Raw genomic sequence first — 19,181 nt, 5'->3', positions numbered from 1 at the left:
TTCTGATACAATGCTTTAAAATTTATAACAGCTGGGAATTTTATAAGTTTCAATATGGAAAATGACGGACACCTGATGAGAGACAAAAGAAACTATACATTTGATAGTTTATCTCTCAGCCAGGGTATCCGGCCGGGGCCAGGATAAAACGAGGTAATCTCATTCCAAGACAAAGACAGAAATCAAGTTGAAAAACAGATATAGGGGGATATAAGACACCGTAAGTACCTCCCTGGCCACTATGGGAGGTCAAGAACCCCTACGGGAGGTCAGGAATCCCACCCAGCTAATAAATCAGAATCTCTCAGAATCCCATTCTCACACCAAATCCCCAAAAAGTGAGAAGTCCTATTACATAATTAAACGTGACCTCCAGCCTGAAAAGAATCAAATTACTTCTATCCTAAGTTTACTATGAACACTATCAAAAACACAGCTTTGACAATTGAATGAATACCGACCACACTCACATCAGCTTCTCTTATAGAATCACTTTTGCAAAAACAAAAAACAAAAAAAAATAAAGAAAAAAAATAATGAAAATTTCAATTTTCATAATCACAATTATAACTATTAGATTGATAATCATCTATACCTTCCATCGATATAATAAATACATGCACACAATGTAAGTATGATGTCCGCATCATAGGAAATTTTACAGATGAAAACCTTATTCAAAGCTAAATAGAAAACCCATTGCTCTTTGTCTCTATCTTAATTTGATTAGACCTGTCTATTTATTTTTTGTCTTTATAACTTCATAGTTTTCGTGGTTACCACCCACCCACACCCCCAAATAAATTTTTTTAAAACCCCAAAACAGAACAGTAGTCACTATAACTGATGTTATCAATTTAATAGACCAGCAGAATAAAAAAACACTTCAAAATCTCAAATATGTGTGAGCACTGTCACCAGACTCTCTGTTTCTTTAAGTTTCAAAGTACTAAAGATGCTCTTGTACTTTTGTTGCTGTAGCCAAAAAATCTGTAGTTATGCAGTTGGCAGGTCTCTGTAGGGAAGAATGCATTCATTCTTTGCCTTTAACTTGTACCATAGTCGTCAAAAATTGATGACGTAAAAGATAATATTTATAATATTCCTTTCATTGTTTTGACATTGTCATGAGGGTATGGATTTTCTTTCGAATGAAGCAGATTTCACTATAGTATCTGAAACACCAAAAGCATGTGGTGCCAGTCTTACAAAGGAATGGATTGAGTCAGAAATCTAATTCGGGCTGATATAAACTACAAAATAGTTGAAATTAAAAATGCCAAACAATAAGACTAAAAATAAAATTTAAAAAAAACAGGACCAAATAAACAACAACAGGAAAAAAGAAAACACAATTCTTCTGATTTCCAAGTAGACTAAAGAATATTTCAATTTCACAATCGAGTTGAATGTTACCTCCCCTTTAAATATATTGCACATTGCTCATTGATGGATGAAGAAGGAGAATGATGTATGAAATAATGACATAAATAAAACTAAATACAATCAAATAAAATAGTAGAATTACAAGTGTCCTATTCACCCGTATAATTGAGTTTAGATCTAATGTTCTGTGTGATGATGAACCTCTAGTAATAGCATGTCAAAGTTTATCAATAAGAACATATTTGGCTGTAGCCAAAAAATCTGTAGTAAAATCCTTTTTTTTCATAAAGAAAGTAAAAATCAAAAATATAAATTTGGGAAAGTTGTCTGAAAATTTCTAATGACCTTTAATTACAAGGGATTTAATTTTGATTGTAAGTTTGTACAACAACAATATCACGAACCCTGATAAAATAACACCAATCTGTGAGTGTATTTCATTTCATACATAGGAAAGGTTTTAGAAACAAAAAAAACAACAACTTGGCAAGCTGTTAACTATATCTCACTTTTAAAAGAATGATTTGTGCTCCAGCACACAAAACGATTCCATCACAGATAGCAAAATATGATACACAATATATTACAACAGATCCTTTGTCCGGGCATATAATGTATTTGCAGGTTACTTTTTTAAAAGGATCAAAACTTTTCTACTCTAGTAATCAGAGCACAGTAAAAAGGAATAAACGAAAATGAATATAACAACTTCTAGAAAGAACAAATCCCAAACACTGAAAGACATTCCAAGATCAAAGTACTCTACCTGTCTATCTGGGTTTTTAAGTAATGTAATTATGTTTTGTTTTTACTGTTGGCTGAAGAAGGGTTTCAAGCCTGAAACATTCCATGTATGGTATTTGGTTCTTTTTTTTTTCAAAGTTGTTATATATTCATTTTTTATTTTTAACTAGCGGCTAATTATCACTTAATCAGTGCACTCCTCATTTTGGCCCTAAGAACTGACTTTTTAACCAAAACTGGTAGTAAAGCTCTGGTGTGCATTTCTAAAAAAAAAACGATATTTCATTTCTGGCAAAACTGAAAAAGACGGTTTGTCAGTGTCTGAGAGAGAGAGAGAGAGAGAGCTGCTGTGTAAACAGCAAACAATCGAAGTTTTAGAATTCTTTTAACAATGAGACTGGCAATACTAGTCTCTTTAATTAAGGTGGAAAACATTCAAAACACTTTTCAATTTCAAGCGAAATAAGAAATATCTTCCAATCTAGAAAATATTATTAATCAAATTTTTAATTCTCAATATTATACTCATCTATTTTCTAAAAATAAACAAATATATTGTTCACAACAAAGTTATTTTAAATAAAATCAGCATCAAGATGAATATTTGAATAGAATATTTTATTTTTTTTTTTTTTTTTTTTTTTGTTTTTAAGGGTTTTACGGCGCTTGCAACACATTTAGGTTATATCAGCGCCAGTAAAAAGGAAGAAAATGGGATAGTAAAAAGTTCTAGAATTACAATTAAAGCACCCAAGAAAAAGTAAGACAAAGGGGAACTGAGAACAAATAGGGATCAGATGTAGATTCCAAGAGCATACCACCAATGTACTTAAGTTTGAAATCACCTACAAGTCTCATCCAGGCACAAGCACAAAATCCAACAAAGAGGAATACACTCAAATGCTTACATTATACATTCAAAATAAAATAATAATACATAACAGAGAGATGGTTTACAAGGAAAAAAATATCATCTCCCAAAACAATAACTATGCATTTGACTGTTTCCCTCCCAGCTAGGACTCCGGCCACAGCCAGGACAAAACCAAGTAATCTCATTCCAAGACAAAGACAGAAAGCATGTTGGAAAACAGATATAAGGGGATAGAAGACACAGTATGTACCTCCCTGCCCGCTATGGGAGGTCAGGATCCCCACCCAGATACTTCTTTTTTTTTTTTTACCCCCACAATATTCGATCAACTGAAATTCTATTTTGTAAAAAGAGGAGACGAATATACTGTACAGATAAATTAGGTAAGATGCCATGACAGAAAAACCAAAAGCTAGAGGTGCCTGATTGAGCCAATAAAATGGAGATAAAATAAAGGGAGTGAATGTGACTCATGGAAAAGGGGCCAACACAAAGTAAACAATGTTCCCGCCTTCCAACACGCAGATATGATGAGAAAGAGAAAGAATAGAATATTTGAATTAGTATTGACTCTGACAGGCCTTTTACTTTGGGCGATCTCAAAGTAAAAGACATGAAACAGACCTGTCAGAGTTAATACCAATTCAAATAGTCTATTTATGTATATTTACTGCTCCTTTAATACTAAAGTCGAGCACTTTTATTCTGTGGTTTTTATTTTATACCTTATATGTATATTTATTTTTTCTTTCGCGTCATTATCTGCTTGTAACCTGAGGAAGGCCAAAGTCCCCTTTTACATGAGTCGCATTTATTCCCTTTATTCCCTTTCTCTCTCCATGCAATTAGAGAAGCCTATGTAAATAAGTAAATAAGTGTGAGTATAAACAAAAGAAAAGTTGTGTATGCATTGTAAATTGTATGGGACCGAAGAAAGACATAGGAATAAGTTACAAAAATTATAAAATTAATGATGATATGATGATTTATCGAGAACTTTTAATGCCTACCTAATATATGTTCAAATTGAAATGAAAAAAAAAAATTTAATTCAAAATTAATTTTCTGATTCTTAAGAAACTTTCAACTGATTTTGTTAATTTTGATTAGAAAAATGTGATTCAGAAAGCAATATTTTTGTAGCATTGTAAAAGTATTTGTTGAGACATTACATAAATAATATTTGTGGTTTCATAGTGTTGTAGCCACCATTTTCTTAAAGATTAATATCTAATTACTTCATTGAGAATAAATTGTCCTTATAACAGTCTAAAAACTAGGAATTTCCAAAAGGTTGTAACATTTAAGATTGAACAGATATCATGAAAGTGTAAATCGATTTGTCTCAATTAATCCCCTAAAAATATGATAAATAAATAATGCATGAATAGGAAAAACACTTTTGTGTTGGCAATAATCTGACGATGAAGGAACATGGATTGATATATTAAATAATTGGTTATTGTTTAAAACAAAAACATATTCACACAACAAGGTCATTTGGTGTGCATTCCATCATGATATCATCACATGAAAACAAACGAGACAAAACTGTAGCCTCAACAAAACAAACAAATCTAATATGGATCAGGAAAATTCAGGAACTAAAGCAGTGTTGGAAAATGCAACCATGTTATTATTCTTCACATTGGACAAATCACTGACAATGACATGAAAAGGGACTCAAATACTGCCGTAGTTGAACTGACTAGAATAAATCTTATGAGAATAACAATGTGAATCAATAACTCATTTAAAATCACAAATCCATCATTACGTACATGAACGTTCATTTTCGGAAATTACAAACAACTTTCATTATTTTATATTTATGAAAAAAAAAATAAGTAAATCAAATGATTTTGGATAAGTACTATGAATTGTAAACATCACAAATATTTCAAAGTTAAACAGCTCCATTGACTCAACAATGCCATTAAAAATAGAAATAAATCTAAAGAAATAGGATCAAAATAGATTGTGACCACTTATTGAGTTGGATTTTTAAAAATGTGTTCTTAATTCAGAACTGAAGAAAACACTTTGTTAACCAACTCTATCATACAATATCGTACAATATTTTACTGCACCTATGCTATCTAAATTTCAAATCATTATTATATCTCACAACAATTTACAATTAATTCTAGACCAATTAAAACCCGCTTCATAACATTCGCCAATTGGTTCATGTTTTAAATGCAGTTATTAATGAACATTGCAGTTGTCTTAGCATTTTCTTTTGCATTTCAATTCGTATGACGAATTCTCTCATCATAGTAAGTTGGATCATTTGGTCAACTATGCAGTATGATGTTCAATTGTTTGCAAATATTGCACAGAAAGCATGAAATGATACGATTCATGATAATAAAATCTCTTCATAAAATAAGTGGAGAGTAAGCAAAATCACCCCTTGTAAACAAAACCAAAGTCTTCATTATCTATGCTTACAGGAGTTCAAACTAATACTGATCTGAAGGAATTTGACCAAGCATGCCCAGGACAATGTGTTATTTGTTGTTTGATTTTTCTTTTCCTTGAAAAAAATGTAAAAAATAAAAATGATGATGATGATGATGATGATGATGATGATGATGATGATGATGATGATGATGATGATGATGATAATAATAATAATAATAATAATAATAATAATAATAATAATAATAATAATAATAATAATAATAATATAACAACAACAATAACAACACCAACAATAACAACAACAACATAATAATAATAATAATAATAATAATAATAATAATAATAATAATAATAATAATAATAATAATAATAATAATAATAATAATAATAATAATAATAATATGGCTAAGATCAAAATCATTCAAGAAAAAAAGGGAAATTTACGCTATCCACTGTATGTATATATAACAAATTGCATTTAATTATAATATCATAATACGTAAAGCTAAGACAGGACAATGCTAACAATTGCGATACAACATAACAGCTAATGTTATGAATAGTGATCATAGGTGAGTGGCAGAACTAAGAGCTCTCTATCGCCCCCAAAAAAAAAAAATAATGTTATAAATATTAAAAGGCATTCACTATAAAACTTGAGGGAAGACCTCATTAGACGAAAATGTGACGAAAGAAAGAACAAAATCTTCCTCAAGATTTTTTTTTGGTGGTAAATGCCATTACTATAATTATTCCAGAACATTTAGAGAACGAAGGATCAATCAAAAGATTATTTGACCATCTACAAAATAATCTACTTTTTATTCATCTTCATCAAATCTGAAATCATTATAATTATGGTTAAAAAAAAATAAATTAATGTTTGCTTTTCTTATCAAATCAATAGAAAGCATTATTATCAACTCACATCTTTTTTTATAAAAACCAAATTATCTAAGAGGCAGAAGAAAAAAGACCCCAATAAAATAGTAATGTCACAAAATCGATTTTTATAAATCAATATTAAAATATCCATTAGAATAAAAATAATGATGACGCATCTTGTTCTGCCAGGCTCGTTACAAATAAGCATGAATTATGCATGAATTACAAGCTGTGATGTGGTTTGGTTTTGACGGGATGATTACACAGAATATGAAATTGGTGATGATTTAGCTCATGGCAAATGGGCTTCCTTCACGTTCTTGGAAGATTTCAGATCTTTTGAGGTTGTTTCCTGCGTGAAAGCTTGGATCTGATTTTTTTTGAAAAGGCAAAAAAGTAAATTATTAAGTAGAAGAATAGATGAAAATCACTACACAAAGTCAGGTAAATAAATGAATGGAACTTTTCAATAAAAATGTCATAAAATGCCAAATTACTCAAGTCTTCTGTGTATGACTATAAAAAAAGGCAATTGTCGTTATTGAATACACATGTAATTACCTTATTTGGCCAGCTAGAAGTGGATTGATGGCGTACAGCCAGTCATGGAAATCTTTGTCATCAATTGTCTGGAGCAGGAAACATCTCAATTTCGTCTTCACTGTAAAAGCATTTTGGATCTGTGGAGACATTGAGCCAATCATTTGAATTACAGTATTTTCCTTATCAAACCAATTCTGATCCTTATTCTCTATGCTCCTTTCTTGCTATGACATATATTATATATATATATATATATATATATATATATATATATATATATATATATATATATATATATATATATATATATATATATATATATATATATATATATATATCTTTAAACAATTTTTTCTTCAAACAAACATACCCACCCGATCACACTGCAATGCACACACAGATACCCTTTGACGCACCACAAAAAACTCATAATGAATACGACAGAATTATCCTTTAACCAAGATCTGATCCAACTGACAAAACACATTGAGTGTAGAAACGGCCATCTTGGACGAATGTGAGTTGTTTTTTACTCATTCTAATATGGTCTGAATTGTTAATTTAATTTATAGAATAGAGCATTAGTCTATAGTATTAACTGTGGTGGACACAACCAAGGGATCAGTGATGATAATAGAATTATCAAAAAGGAGGAAAATGTATCTGTCCATCAGTCAAACCCAAACAAAATCAAAGATAAAATATCACAGTTTCGTATATTATAATACTACTTCCTGTGTACATCTATTCTTAACAGTAGAGATATAACTTACTTTATGCAAATGTTTTCCTTAAAACAATTTGCTAAAAATACCTTTTATTCAAAGAGATTTAAAATCAACTTTTGGTCAAAAGGCCGAAAGTATTTGTTTTTACTTGTTTTATCTTTGTTACTGTAGCAAAGTAGCTACGGCTCTTACAAATAAGACTGAAGTATCGTTAATAACTTAAAATTGTAAAACATTGTAAAAACAAAGCTTTAACTTAGTTCAGCACCCCTTATTTTTTGTTTGTTTGTTTGTTGCTTTAGGTCTCTTCCAACACAATTGAGGTTATATGAGAGACCGCTGAAACAAAAAAACAAGCAATCTAACAAAAATAGTACAAATGTAAATCAAAATCATAACCTAAAGATATCATAAGCTAAATTATAAATAACCAAGAACAAACAGGCAGAAGATTTACAGAAAAAAAAATATCCCCTGTCAAAAATACAATCACAAACTAAAGAAGCAGGATAGGCTAGTAAAGAGAAGAAGAAACGACATCACTATCGGATCCTACACCCATGCGAACATCATAGGTATATGATTCAAGGGTGATGCTCCCATCCAACCACCCGTTAATCACAAACTAAAGAAGCAGGATAGGCTAGTAAAGAGAAGAAGAAACGACATCACTATCGGATCGTACACCCATGCGAACATCATAGGTATATGATTCAAGGGTGATGCTCCCATCCAACCACCCGCGCACCCCTTATAATTGTAACAGATTAATATCATCTCCAATATGACCTTAATAAAGTTAACATGAAGATCGAGAGAATAATGGATGAGAGAGATATATGGATAGGGAGGGGAAAGATAGAAAGAGAAAAACAGAATGAGAGAGATGGACAAAGAGAAACAGAGAGAGAGAGAGAGAGAGAGAGAGAGAGAGAGAGAGAGAGAGAGAGAGAGAGAGAGAGAGAGAAAGAGAGTGAAAGAAGTTTAATTGATGGGGCTTTTTTTTCAAATTAGGGGGACATTATAATACTTATCTTTTTAAAAGAACCAATAACTGTACTACCACTCTTGACCTACTTACAAAGTTACAAAGAAAATCTTGACTCGCGGAAGATTATCATCACTAAAGGCTGGAATCTATGACAAACACATTTCTCTAATAATTGAGATATTTTCAATGACAAACACATTTCCCTAATACTTGAGATATTTTCCATTACAAACAAATTTCCCTAATACTTGAGATATTTTCCAATGGAATTTAAAAAAAATTTTCTCGTTGGTTTTCATGGAAAACTCATCAGTCAGACAAGTCACTTTTATTTTCAATAGAACTGATGCAAATGAATCCATTCCAGACTCCTTATGCAAATGAATAATAATAATAATAATAATGCACTTTGTTCATCCAAAAGAAAATTTTTGTACAGACGTATAAAATGCCGACAATGATACATACATAAACATAATATACGTAAATATAATGTGGTAAAGTAAAATTTGGTAATAGGTATATATAGTATAATAATATTGTAGGCTGTAAGAATAATTACATAGTGTAAATTAAGGGACATACAGATTATAAAAGTGTAAAGATATAAATATCTAGAAAAGACACCTTATGCAAATGAATACATTCCAGACAGCTCACCTTCAGCAAAGCTTGCTGATCCTCTGAGTATTCAATCTCTGCTGTGGCCAAGTTTACAATCCCTCTCACTACAGGGTCTTTTTCTGTGCCGTATATGTACATGTATGGTCTACGTACAATCTGAGCAAAAATAATATTATAAGAAAAATAATATCAAGTAAGCTTTGAATAAGGAGATTTCAGGAAAAAAAATTGTCTTATTTCGTCCCTTAACTATCTGGCTGATATAAAATAATTGAGATAGAAAAAAAGGGGGAGGGAAGAGACAAAGAAATAAAAAATTCTTTAAAAAGTAGAGAAAATTTTTCGAATGTAGCCAACTTAACACCTGGGTCGAGACACTATAAAATTTCAATTTAAGAAAAATTATAAGACTTCTCTTCAATAATAAATGGATTTGTAAATGAATAAAAACATCGTCTTCAAAATATAACCTTTTGATTGTGAGAAAAATAAAATGAATTTCTTAGGTAATCAATTTTTTTTTTTAAAAGGGAGACAAAGACAAAAAAAATCTGCAAAAAGAAAATAAAACAAACAAACAAAATTAAATTTTAAAAAAACCAATCCCCAAGTGACAGGAGTATCGTCTCCCTATCGTCCAGGTCAAAAAGAATTTGTCCATCCTGATCCAAGAGCAGTTTATATGCATGATAAAGTAAACTTTCATTTCCCAACTCACATGTAAAGACATTAATCATTTTATATACATTACTTTATTCTCTTATTTCTAATCATTTTCACTTTAATTCTCAATTCTCTTCATCTGATTCAGCTAAAAATGACCAGATTTAGTGAAATTTATGGCAAACATACCACCCATTTTTTAACCCAGCCTTTTGTGTTGTCCTCCAGAAAGTTGAGGTAACCTCTTCGTGAAACAACTGGACTTGGTCTCACTTCCTCCACATCTGGCAGGAACATGGGCTGGTCCAGGTTGATGGGCTTGATGGGAAGGGACAACTTCCTGTCTGCAGAATCACTAGATGGAGACGGTGACGTGGTCAGGAGACTGTCACAGGATTTGCTATTCTGGATGGGAACGTTCGTCACAGACCTGAAGAAAAAATTTTTAAAATCGATTTGATAACTGACCCATGTCTTCGCCTTTTAAAGATATGAATATTTAACCCTCTTCGATGGACAGAAAGTTACATTCTAATGAGCTGAGCTGAGAAATATCAAGAGATCACTGTGTTCATACTTTACTGAGGTGGTAAATGGACGGTCTTAGATTCTCTAAGATTTACATCATTGTGTGACTTTATAGTCTAGTTGTATGATACCCACTGTAAACAAAATTTGTAATAGTGCCCAGTCTTGTCCTACATGCTTAATGTTGGCGTTGGCTTCAGACCCCTTGCAAAGTGCTCCAAGTATATTTTGTGGATAAAACGCCATATCAAAGCTCACACTTTTGTTTGTTTGTTTGTTTTTATAATGCTTGAAACAATGGTAGTGCTGACAATTGTGACCCACCGTATCATTCTGGTATTTTGTCAAGCCATATCAAAAGAATTGAGGTAAGGCATTTATAGTTAAAAAACTATTTCCATTCTCCACAATAAAAGCATTTCATTAAACACAAACTTTATCATTTATACTTTTCACCGCCAAAAAACATTAGATTGAGACAGTTAGTCAAATTTCTTTTCACTTACTTCAGCATGTCCGATGCCATGGAACTGGTCAGACTGGTGCCCAGAGAATCGCTGCTTGAGTGACCATCACTTTCCTCAGATGTTGCTGTTGTGTTGGATGCCGTCATCACATCGATCTGTCAATAAGCAAATTGACATTTCATTCTCATACTTTTAAAAGAAAAGCTTTAATATGTCAATATTGCTGCCATAATATTTTTTTTTAAATCGGAGCAATGAAAGATAAACAAAACATCATCACTTTCTTTCATTTTTTTTTCTATCACAAGCTATCCTAAATCTGATTTGATATTGATAATTGCCTGTTTGTTATTTTCAATATGTTTTCTCTTTTCTTTATTTCAAAAAATGAAATTTGACCTACTGGAGGTGGTTTCAAAGGAAGTCTTCCCTGCAGCATGTAACGGACACACTTGGCTGCCAGCTCTTTCTCTGGGTTTCCATCCGTTTTCAGCTCCAGGCTCTCCCCACGACTCAAGATTTGAATGGGCTTCTCCTTGACATCGACGTCCTTGGGGTTCTCGTCATTCTTCATTTCCTTCTTGTCCTCTTTCTGAATTCGCTGGTTCTGCACCTATCAGAGTAAAGAATTTGACAGAGAGAGTTTTCACATTTAAAAAATAAACCAGAGGTAAGTCTACAAAAATGTGAATTATGACGTAACAGTGGACTTTTCTTGAATTCTGGAACTACTTGGTTATGATATGAAACAAAAACATCCTTTTTCAATATACCACAGTAAAAATATTCAGATGCTCCTTGACTTCTGTGATGAAACTTGTAAAAGAGAATTTGTACTTTGCTTTTGGGGGTGGTCTATAAATACAGGCAAAATTATGATAGTTGTTTGGGTGAGTCAAAGAAAGCAAGACGGTTTCAAAAGTGGTACGTGTGAATTTGGGGTCGTGGAATCGTGCTGATTTACATGGCTAAAAATGCCAGACTTTATTTCTTGCTTTAGCAGAATATGATCTGTGACCTAATTAGAGTGACTTCAGTTATGTTTCTGTTATATGTCCCTGTTATTGTCCCTGTTATATGTCCCTGTTATTTGTCCCTGTTATTTGTCCCTGTTATATGTCCCTGTTATTTGTCTCTGTTATATGTCCCTGTTATTTGTTCCTGTTATATGTCCCTGTTATATGTCCCGTTATTTGTCCCTGTTATTTATCCCTATTATTTGTCCCTGTTATATGTCCTTGTTATTTGTCCCTGTTATATGTCCCTGTAATATGTCCCTGTAATATGTCCCTGTTATTTGTTCCTGTTATATGTCCCTGTTATTTGTCCCGTTATTTGTCCCTGTTATATGTCCCTGTTATATGACCCTAAGTTGAAAAATGCAGAGCTGCCTACGTGAAATTAAAAAAATTTGGAGTTTCCAAAGGAAAAGAAAAAAAAGAAAAAGTCACTTCGATTAACTTTAGAAATAAATAATTTGCCCTCAGCAGATCCAAAAATGCTCCAAAGTCCTGAATAATACAGGTTCTTCTACTAAGGTACTAAAGTTTCCTTTTCAACAAGGTTTTTTGAGTCAAAGAGGTGAATACAGTTCTGTAGCTGTTGCCATAAATTTGTATTTCTACAAATATTTCATAGTACTAGGCAGGTCTGTATATGGTGATGAATATTTAAGTAAATCATGTAGTTTTATCAGTCATTTTCTTACCTTAGCTTGTCTATTGACGATTTCCTTGTCCATTTTACTCAATTCTTGAGCCTTGTTTTGTTCAGTCAGTTTCTCTCTTAGTTGAAGAACATGCCTCGTTTTCTCAACCTAGAATTTTGATGGAATAACATTATCAAAACAAACAATAAAGTTAGAAACAAGAAAGATACAAAGAATGAATATCTTCACTTAAACCATTTTATAGATTTTTTTTCGTGCTAATATTGTTAGGTTATTCTTGGGAATCTTTCATGTGGAGTCCATGGTCACTCAACAGATAGGATCCAAGAATAGCCCAATGCCAAGCCAGCATGTCGCAAAATTGACTACTGGTGTGTGACTCTCCCTTTTTGAGTCACCTGGTCCTCCAGGTTGGGGGTTGTTGAAGGTTAACCCCTTCCGTAAAACTCGAATTGTTACAGAAACACAGACGGACCACACAGTGTCCAAACTGCGATACTTTAAAACCCTGGCCTTGGTACTTTTCGGATATGAAGCTAAGACCGTAGCACTGAGCCGTGCTGCCCCTAAGGAAATCAGATTCCATAATTGCAATCTAAATTAAGAAGAGAGAAAGTGTAGTAAGATTACCAGCTGTAGCCTTGTGAGTTTTTCCAGTTCCCATTGATGATCTCCCAACAAGGAATCCCCTCTGGGTCTCCAACCATTCAAATTCTCCTCACCCCTCACGTAAGTCAGAGATGTGTCCACCACCTTACGCTGACGGCGTTCCACACCTGGTTCAGAGCAAACAGTTTTTTATAAATACAAGAAATGTGTCAGAAAGAATGATGTGTTATCAGCTTTCACTATTTGAATTTGATAAAAATAGATTTAATAAATGTTTACACTCCCTCCTGCTCTTTAAGATCCAGTTCTCAATCACAATTATGTGTTCCTAAAAAAAGATCTAAGACCTATGCTGTATTTATTCATGCTGCTCCCACTGTCTGGAATTCTTTACCATTCAGTGTTAGGAGCGGGGTTGTGGATTCCCAGTCATCTTTTAAAAAGAAATTAAAATCTCATCTTATGAGAAGCTCACTAGATTAACCTATTAGCAATGACTCTAATGACTGAATTGTTCATTCAGTAAGTTTTAAAATTCACAAAAATTTTTGTTTAAACATTACCTGATTCTGAGAGCTGCCTCAGCAGAAGCTCGTAGATTCCAGACACCTTCCCATAATCCGGGCTCTTGGTCACTCCAAAAAGACTCTTGAGAGCTCTGAAACGGGGACTTCAGGGGTGAGAAAAGGGGGAAGGGGGAGTGGTGGGGAGGGGAAAAGGTACCAAACAGATGATTCATGCAACACCGATGGGAGATCACCACTAAAGCAATATCAAAACTACATTTCCAACTTAAAGTAAGCATAGCAATGAATGGCCAAAAACTGACATGGGGATGGAGTATAGAGTGTGAGTGATCAGGGTGTTGTTTTTTGTTATGCGTTGTTCTATGTATACAAGTTTTCCTAAAAAATGCCATTCCTGGAATAAAGTTGTTGCCGATTTTCTACAAAGTCCAAGTCTACATCATTACTATCACAAAAATATTTTGAAAGAGGATGGTTCTTTTCAAATCATTAAAATCTATTCAGAATTGAAGAAAAGTTTCTCAGCTTTTCTTAAATAGAAATTGTATAAGAATTTGACCTCGAGGTTAAGTTGGCCTCATGTAAAACTCTCTATGGATTTCAGCACAATTCACTTCCACGATTATGTAAGAATTTTTAAAAATCAAACTTTTTATCTCTGAAACAATTCATTGCATTATCTTCAATACAAAAATTAACATTTAATGGACCAAACATTCAGTTTTACAGTTGAAATGATTTAAGACCAAAAGCTTCAAACCACAGTAGAGAGAAAACGTTCATCAAGTTGAATACCCAAGAAGAATACAAACATATTGTAAGTTATTGATCCCTGAATGAGCACATTTTCACTTTCAATGCAATGTATTTCAAGGCTGTGCCATTTAGCTGGACCCAAACTTAACATTGCAGTGAGTGGATAAAGGGCATGTCAAGTCCTCTCTGGAAATTCCTGGGTGATTCACTGATGAACTAGTACTGTTTATGTTGGAAACTTCTGGCTCTAAAGTAACCTTGAGGAATTTCGAATGTTTAGAAAACTCTAAAACCAAACAAATGAGGTTGGAGATTTTATTCAAGTTATCTCATTTATATAGTTTGAATTAACCTCATTTCAATAAAACATGGGACTGATGTTCTAAATTTAGAAAACTGGTTGTTACAGAGTCTGGCCGTCTTTGCTCAAATGAATTCTGGAATAAAATCCTAACGTTTTGATCTGTCCCAATTTCTCAGTCCACAATCAAACACGTTTTCGATATACAGAAAATGTCTTTCAACTCTCTTGATGACTTCTTTTGAATTAATTGTTTCACATTTTATTCTGATTTCTATTCTCACATTTATTTGTTTTAATACATTTGTAAAAAAAAAACCCCAAAAAATTTGTTAAAAAAAAATATTAAAAAAAAAAACCAACAAAAAAACAAACATAACAATATTGCAATGAAAATCAAAATCTTAAAACACTATATATTTGACACAAAGTTCATCACTTTATTCTTGATATCAACTTTATAGTAAGAATTTGATGTATAGGACACCCTCTGTCATTCACTGATTTTTATTTTCTCTTTGGGGGGGGGGGGGGAGAGAGAGGAGAGTTCCACATATATCAAGTGTCGTCCTTTGATAATTGAAAGCAGCACAATTGAGGCATTAGAAATATTGTAAATTGGCATTAAAAACACACAATACCAGAATGAATTTTAAATAAAATCAAACTGTGTAGTCCCGTTGACAAATATGGGTAAAACTGTAACTGACCACAAGCCCAAAGGTCACTAGACAACAATTTATTTCTCAATAAAAACTCAAATACACATTGAACAAAGCCACAAAATATAAATAAGAAAACAAAACAAAGCAAACTATTCATATACATACATACATACATATTTATATGAGGCTGTGTCAAAAGGTCGTTTTTGTGACGTTCGCCAACAAAAAAGAACAATTGTAAGTTATTTGGAAAAAAAAACTAAGGAAACAATTAGCTTACATCATTATATATTAGTTAAATAATGTAAAATAAACCAAAAACTGGCGATCTAGCTCCAATGGAATAGCAGACACAGTTTCTTAAATGCTAAAAAATGTGTGGACAATATCAAAGTAACAGCTACCATAATTTTGATGCCAGACCCTCAGTTTTTGGTTTATTTTTTCCTTAATTAGCCCATTGAAACTGATGAAAGCAATTTTTTCCCTTTGTTGTTTCGAAATAACTTAATATTGGAATATATTTGTGGCGAGCGTCACAAAAACGACCCTTTGTAACAGTCTCAAATATATATATATATATATAATATATATATTATATATATATATATAATATTATATATATATATATATATATATATATATATATATATATTGAGAGCACCAGACTCTAACAGTGTAGAGCAAGAGAGGTGATTGTAAGAAAAATAGACAAGAACAGTGCAGCTTATGCAATGACACTTGTCATGTGTGTTAGATTACATGACAATTCTTGGTAGTTAGTCTCTGTTGATCACAAGGGTATGGGAGGGATTGGACTTTAATCAAAGCTAAAAACCTCATTTTTACAGCATATGGCACTGGCATGGTTAGAGCTGGATGCCCTCATATGTGGCCAGCCCTGTCACTGTTTATGAATCACGTGGAACAAATGATGCAGCAAATTTAAACTCTTTAAAACTACTCAATTCCAAAAAGAGTCAACAGCGAACTTTATACTTTTGTAACTGAAATTTGAACCAAGATAATTACCAAAACCTGTCTAATGTCTTACATGTAGACGAGGCATTGAGGAAATCCCTTGCTCGATGCTGAAGGGGCCAGATAAAATATTGATTACCAAAACCATTTCTGCCATGTTGCGAATGTCAGTTTTTAAAAATTGTTATTTACTGTAGAGCAATGATGTCTTGCTTGTCAATAAATCTGTGATTTTATGAATCTTCTAGTTCTAGTATTCCTCTTTCAGTTGATATATTACAACTGTGGATTTATTTTGTATTTAAACAGGGTTACAGAAAACAAAAATGTAACGTTACTTTTGATCATTACTGTATATATATATATATACGGTCCAATGAATAAATAATAAAATAAAGTAAGAAATTTCAAAACTATTTTAGGAAAGTTTACATGTTGGGTTGTAAACCTCGGATCTTCTGATTATGGATTAGAAGATCAAATTGTTTTGCTGTTTTGCCATTTATGAAACAAGCTCTGTCCAACTGTCCCGTTCTAAAAAATTCCTCTTTTATCAAAGAACAACTTTCAGGTTTAAGAAGAGTTTTCGAGACTTCAATGCCGACCTGAATATACAGAGGAGTCAATTCAATTCTTTAATTGTGATTTCAAGCACAACTAAATCAGAAAATAAAATATGCTGTAAGAAATTTTAAAAAGAAACATTTTCCTTAAAAACAAAACCATAATATGAGCCATTGATTAGCAGTGCAACAAAATAAAGCACAGACTGAAATACCCATGTCATTAATCACTTTATCACCTTGGGGGAAGACCACACATAAAACTCTCTTGCTTCATTTCTTCAAAGAGATTTTTTTTATACCCCTCCAAATATCCAAAGAAGAAAAATAAAGCTGGAAACACGCTTTCCACATTGGTTGCATCGTGGTAAAATGACCATCATACTGGATTTTTGTTTAAGTTTTAAACTTGGATTCTCCGTAAATACAAAGAGAGCAAACAGTGTGTGGAAAAGAGATAATTATTAGCATATGGTAAAACAAAGGTACAGAGCCTGATTTTTTAATGAGATGCTTTAGAATTTTAAAATCTTTATGTTATGTTTGGGCAGTTATTTTTTTATTCATTTATTTGTCAAAATGAAAAAAAGTCTATAAAATTTGACTTAAAATTTGGTCACTAATATTAAAACTGTCCTTAAAAATCTTTAATTATTTTTTTTTTTAATTTAAAATATCAGGTTTTTATCAATTACACATCTCTGTAACTGTGTCGCTCATTTTAAAACCTGTTTACTTTCTTCTAATGTGTAGTCAATCTGAAAATATACAACAAAGTTCATTTCTGATATATTTTTAAAAAACTTATTCTTTTTACGTTGAGCTTCAAATTCGGAATAAGAAATCGTTTGATTCTCGTGATTTTCATATCTGATCGACCTCCCTCCCCCTCCATATTTAAAAACATTAACACTGAATACAGCAATACTAAAAGCAGATTTTCATTATGTATTTTCATTTTTTAAAAATATAAATTTGAAAACAAAACAACATTGAATCAAAGCTTTGATGTAGAAGACAACAATGAATATTAGTCAGCTGAAATAAAGAAACAAACTACTTTATCAGATCAAAACCATTTTCTTCATCCAAAGTCAAAGACAATAAAAACGACGGGTTTTCCTTCTCTCTGGATTTTAAGTCTAATACTACAGCTTTTATGTTTTTGGTGATGGCTGAAGGGATTGAGGTTCAAAACATTCCTTGCTAAGTATTTTGTTGTTCTTTTAATCTGTAATATTCATTATGTTATAAAAGTATGAAACAAAATAACGAAATTGGTCATCAAAGGGTGGCAATCGGTCATATCTGTGATAGCAGTTTCTGTATTTTATTGTCATCTATAAATCCACTGGTTGAAATCATAACAAAAGTTTATAAACTTCACAACATCGATTATGATTTGATTTATTTAGTAACTAAATAAGTAAAATCCATAATTGTTCTCTCTCCTTTGTTTTCTCTCTCCTACTTTAAGGTGATGTGGATTTAAACCTAAATGATGTTCAGTTTTCTAGGCAAGGTAATTGATATTTTCAAACACCAGAAATGTGTACACATCTATGAGAATTCCTAAATGTGTGGTTTAAAAAAAGAAGAGGAAGAAACATAAGTGCTTTAATTCAGAAAAAGAAAAACCCAACAAAAACGATGGCATAACAATCTTAACCAAAAAAAAAAAGATTTTAAAAGGCATGCAAGCTTTTAAATCGAATTTAATTCAACTTATCAAATAAAAATTGGAATAAAAATTTGATGCAATACAACTCTAAACTGCTAAAAGTAGATTCAGCAAATGTTCACCACATTAAAATCGTGACCATTGAAATATTGTTACTTATCTTGGACAATGTACATTGATTCTCCCTTTTATTTTGAGTAATTCTTTAAAACTAGCTCTACTCTTAATAATGCAATTTTTAATTTTCTAATTCTGTGTGTGTGTGGGGGGGGGGGGGGGGGGGGGGAGTAGTTTGAGGATTTGTATTTAAGCTGGCTTTCTGAAAAAAGAAATAAATTTGAAAAACAACCTACGTAGAATTCATAATATGATTCTTATGGTTTGTATACCTAGGGGCAGAAATCTTGGTGTCTCTGGAGTGAACCACCATACAAAGGTCCTTGGTTATGCAGGCCGGTTGGGCACAGTTCTCCACCTGACAATGGCAACAAAGCAAATCTTTATCTGAATATCATTTAAAATGTATAGGTTGATTAGCATCGTAATACGTACAATATTAAACAAAAATA

At 32.2% G+C, this 19,181-nt stretch overlaps 1 protein-coding gene across 1 annotated transcript in view; it reads right to left on the bottom strand.

The window, feature by feature from the left end:
* Nucleotides 1-5,745: 5,745 nt before the first annotated feature.
* LOC144971402 (kinesin-like protein unc-104) overlaps nt 5,746-19,181 on the bottom strand; it is a gene marked incomplete in the record, with an annotated part of 118,171 nt that continues 104,735 nt past the window's right edge. The window contains 10 exon segments of the mRNA XM_078912245.1: nt 5,746-6,686; nt 6,878-6,996; nt 9,239-9,358; nt 10,055-10,295; nt 10,900-11,015; nt 11,264-11,473; nt 12,569-12,676; nt 13,160-13,305; nt 13,702-13,796; nt 19,002-19,087. Of these exon segments, the coding sequence (XP_078768371.1) occupies nt 6,647-6,686; nt 6,878-6,996; nt 9,239-9,358; nt 10,055-10,295; nt 10,900-11,015; nt 11,264-11,473; nt 12,569-12,676; nt 13,160-13,305; nt 13,702-13,796; nt 19,002-19,087 (1,281 nt within the window).

This window comes from Berghia stephanieae, chromosome 4, assembly GCF_034508935.2.
Source record: "Berghia stephanieae isolate SIO BIC M18660-M18661 chromosome 4, UCSD_Bste_1.3, whole genome shotgun sequence".
Classification (NCBI taxonomy): Eukaryota; Metazoa; Mollusca; class Gastropoda; order Nudibranchia; family Aeolidiidae; genus Berghia; species Berghia stephanieae.
The sequence above is the reverse complement of the archived record's forward strand: the minus strand, read 5'-3'. Positions and strand labels throughout refer to the sequence as shown.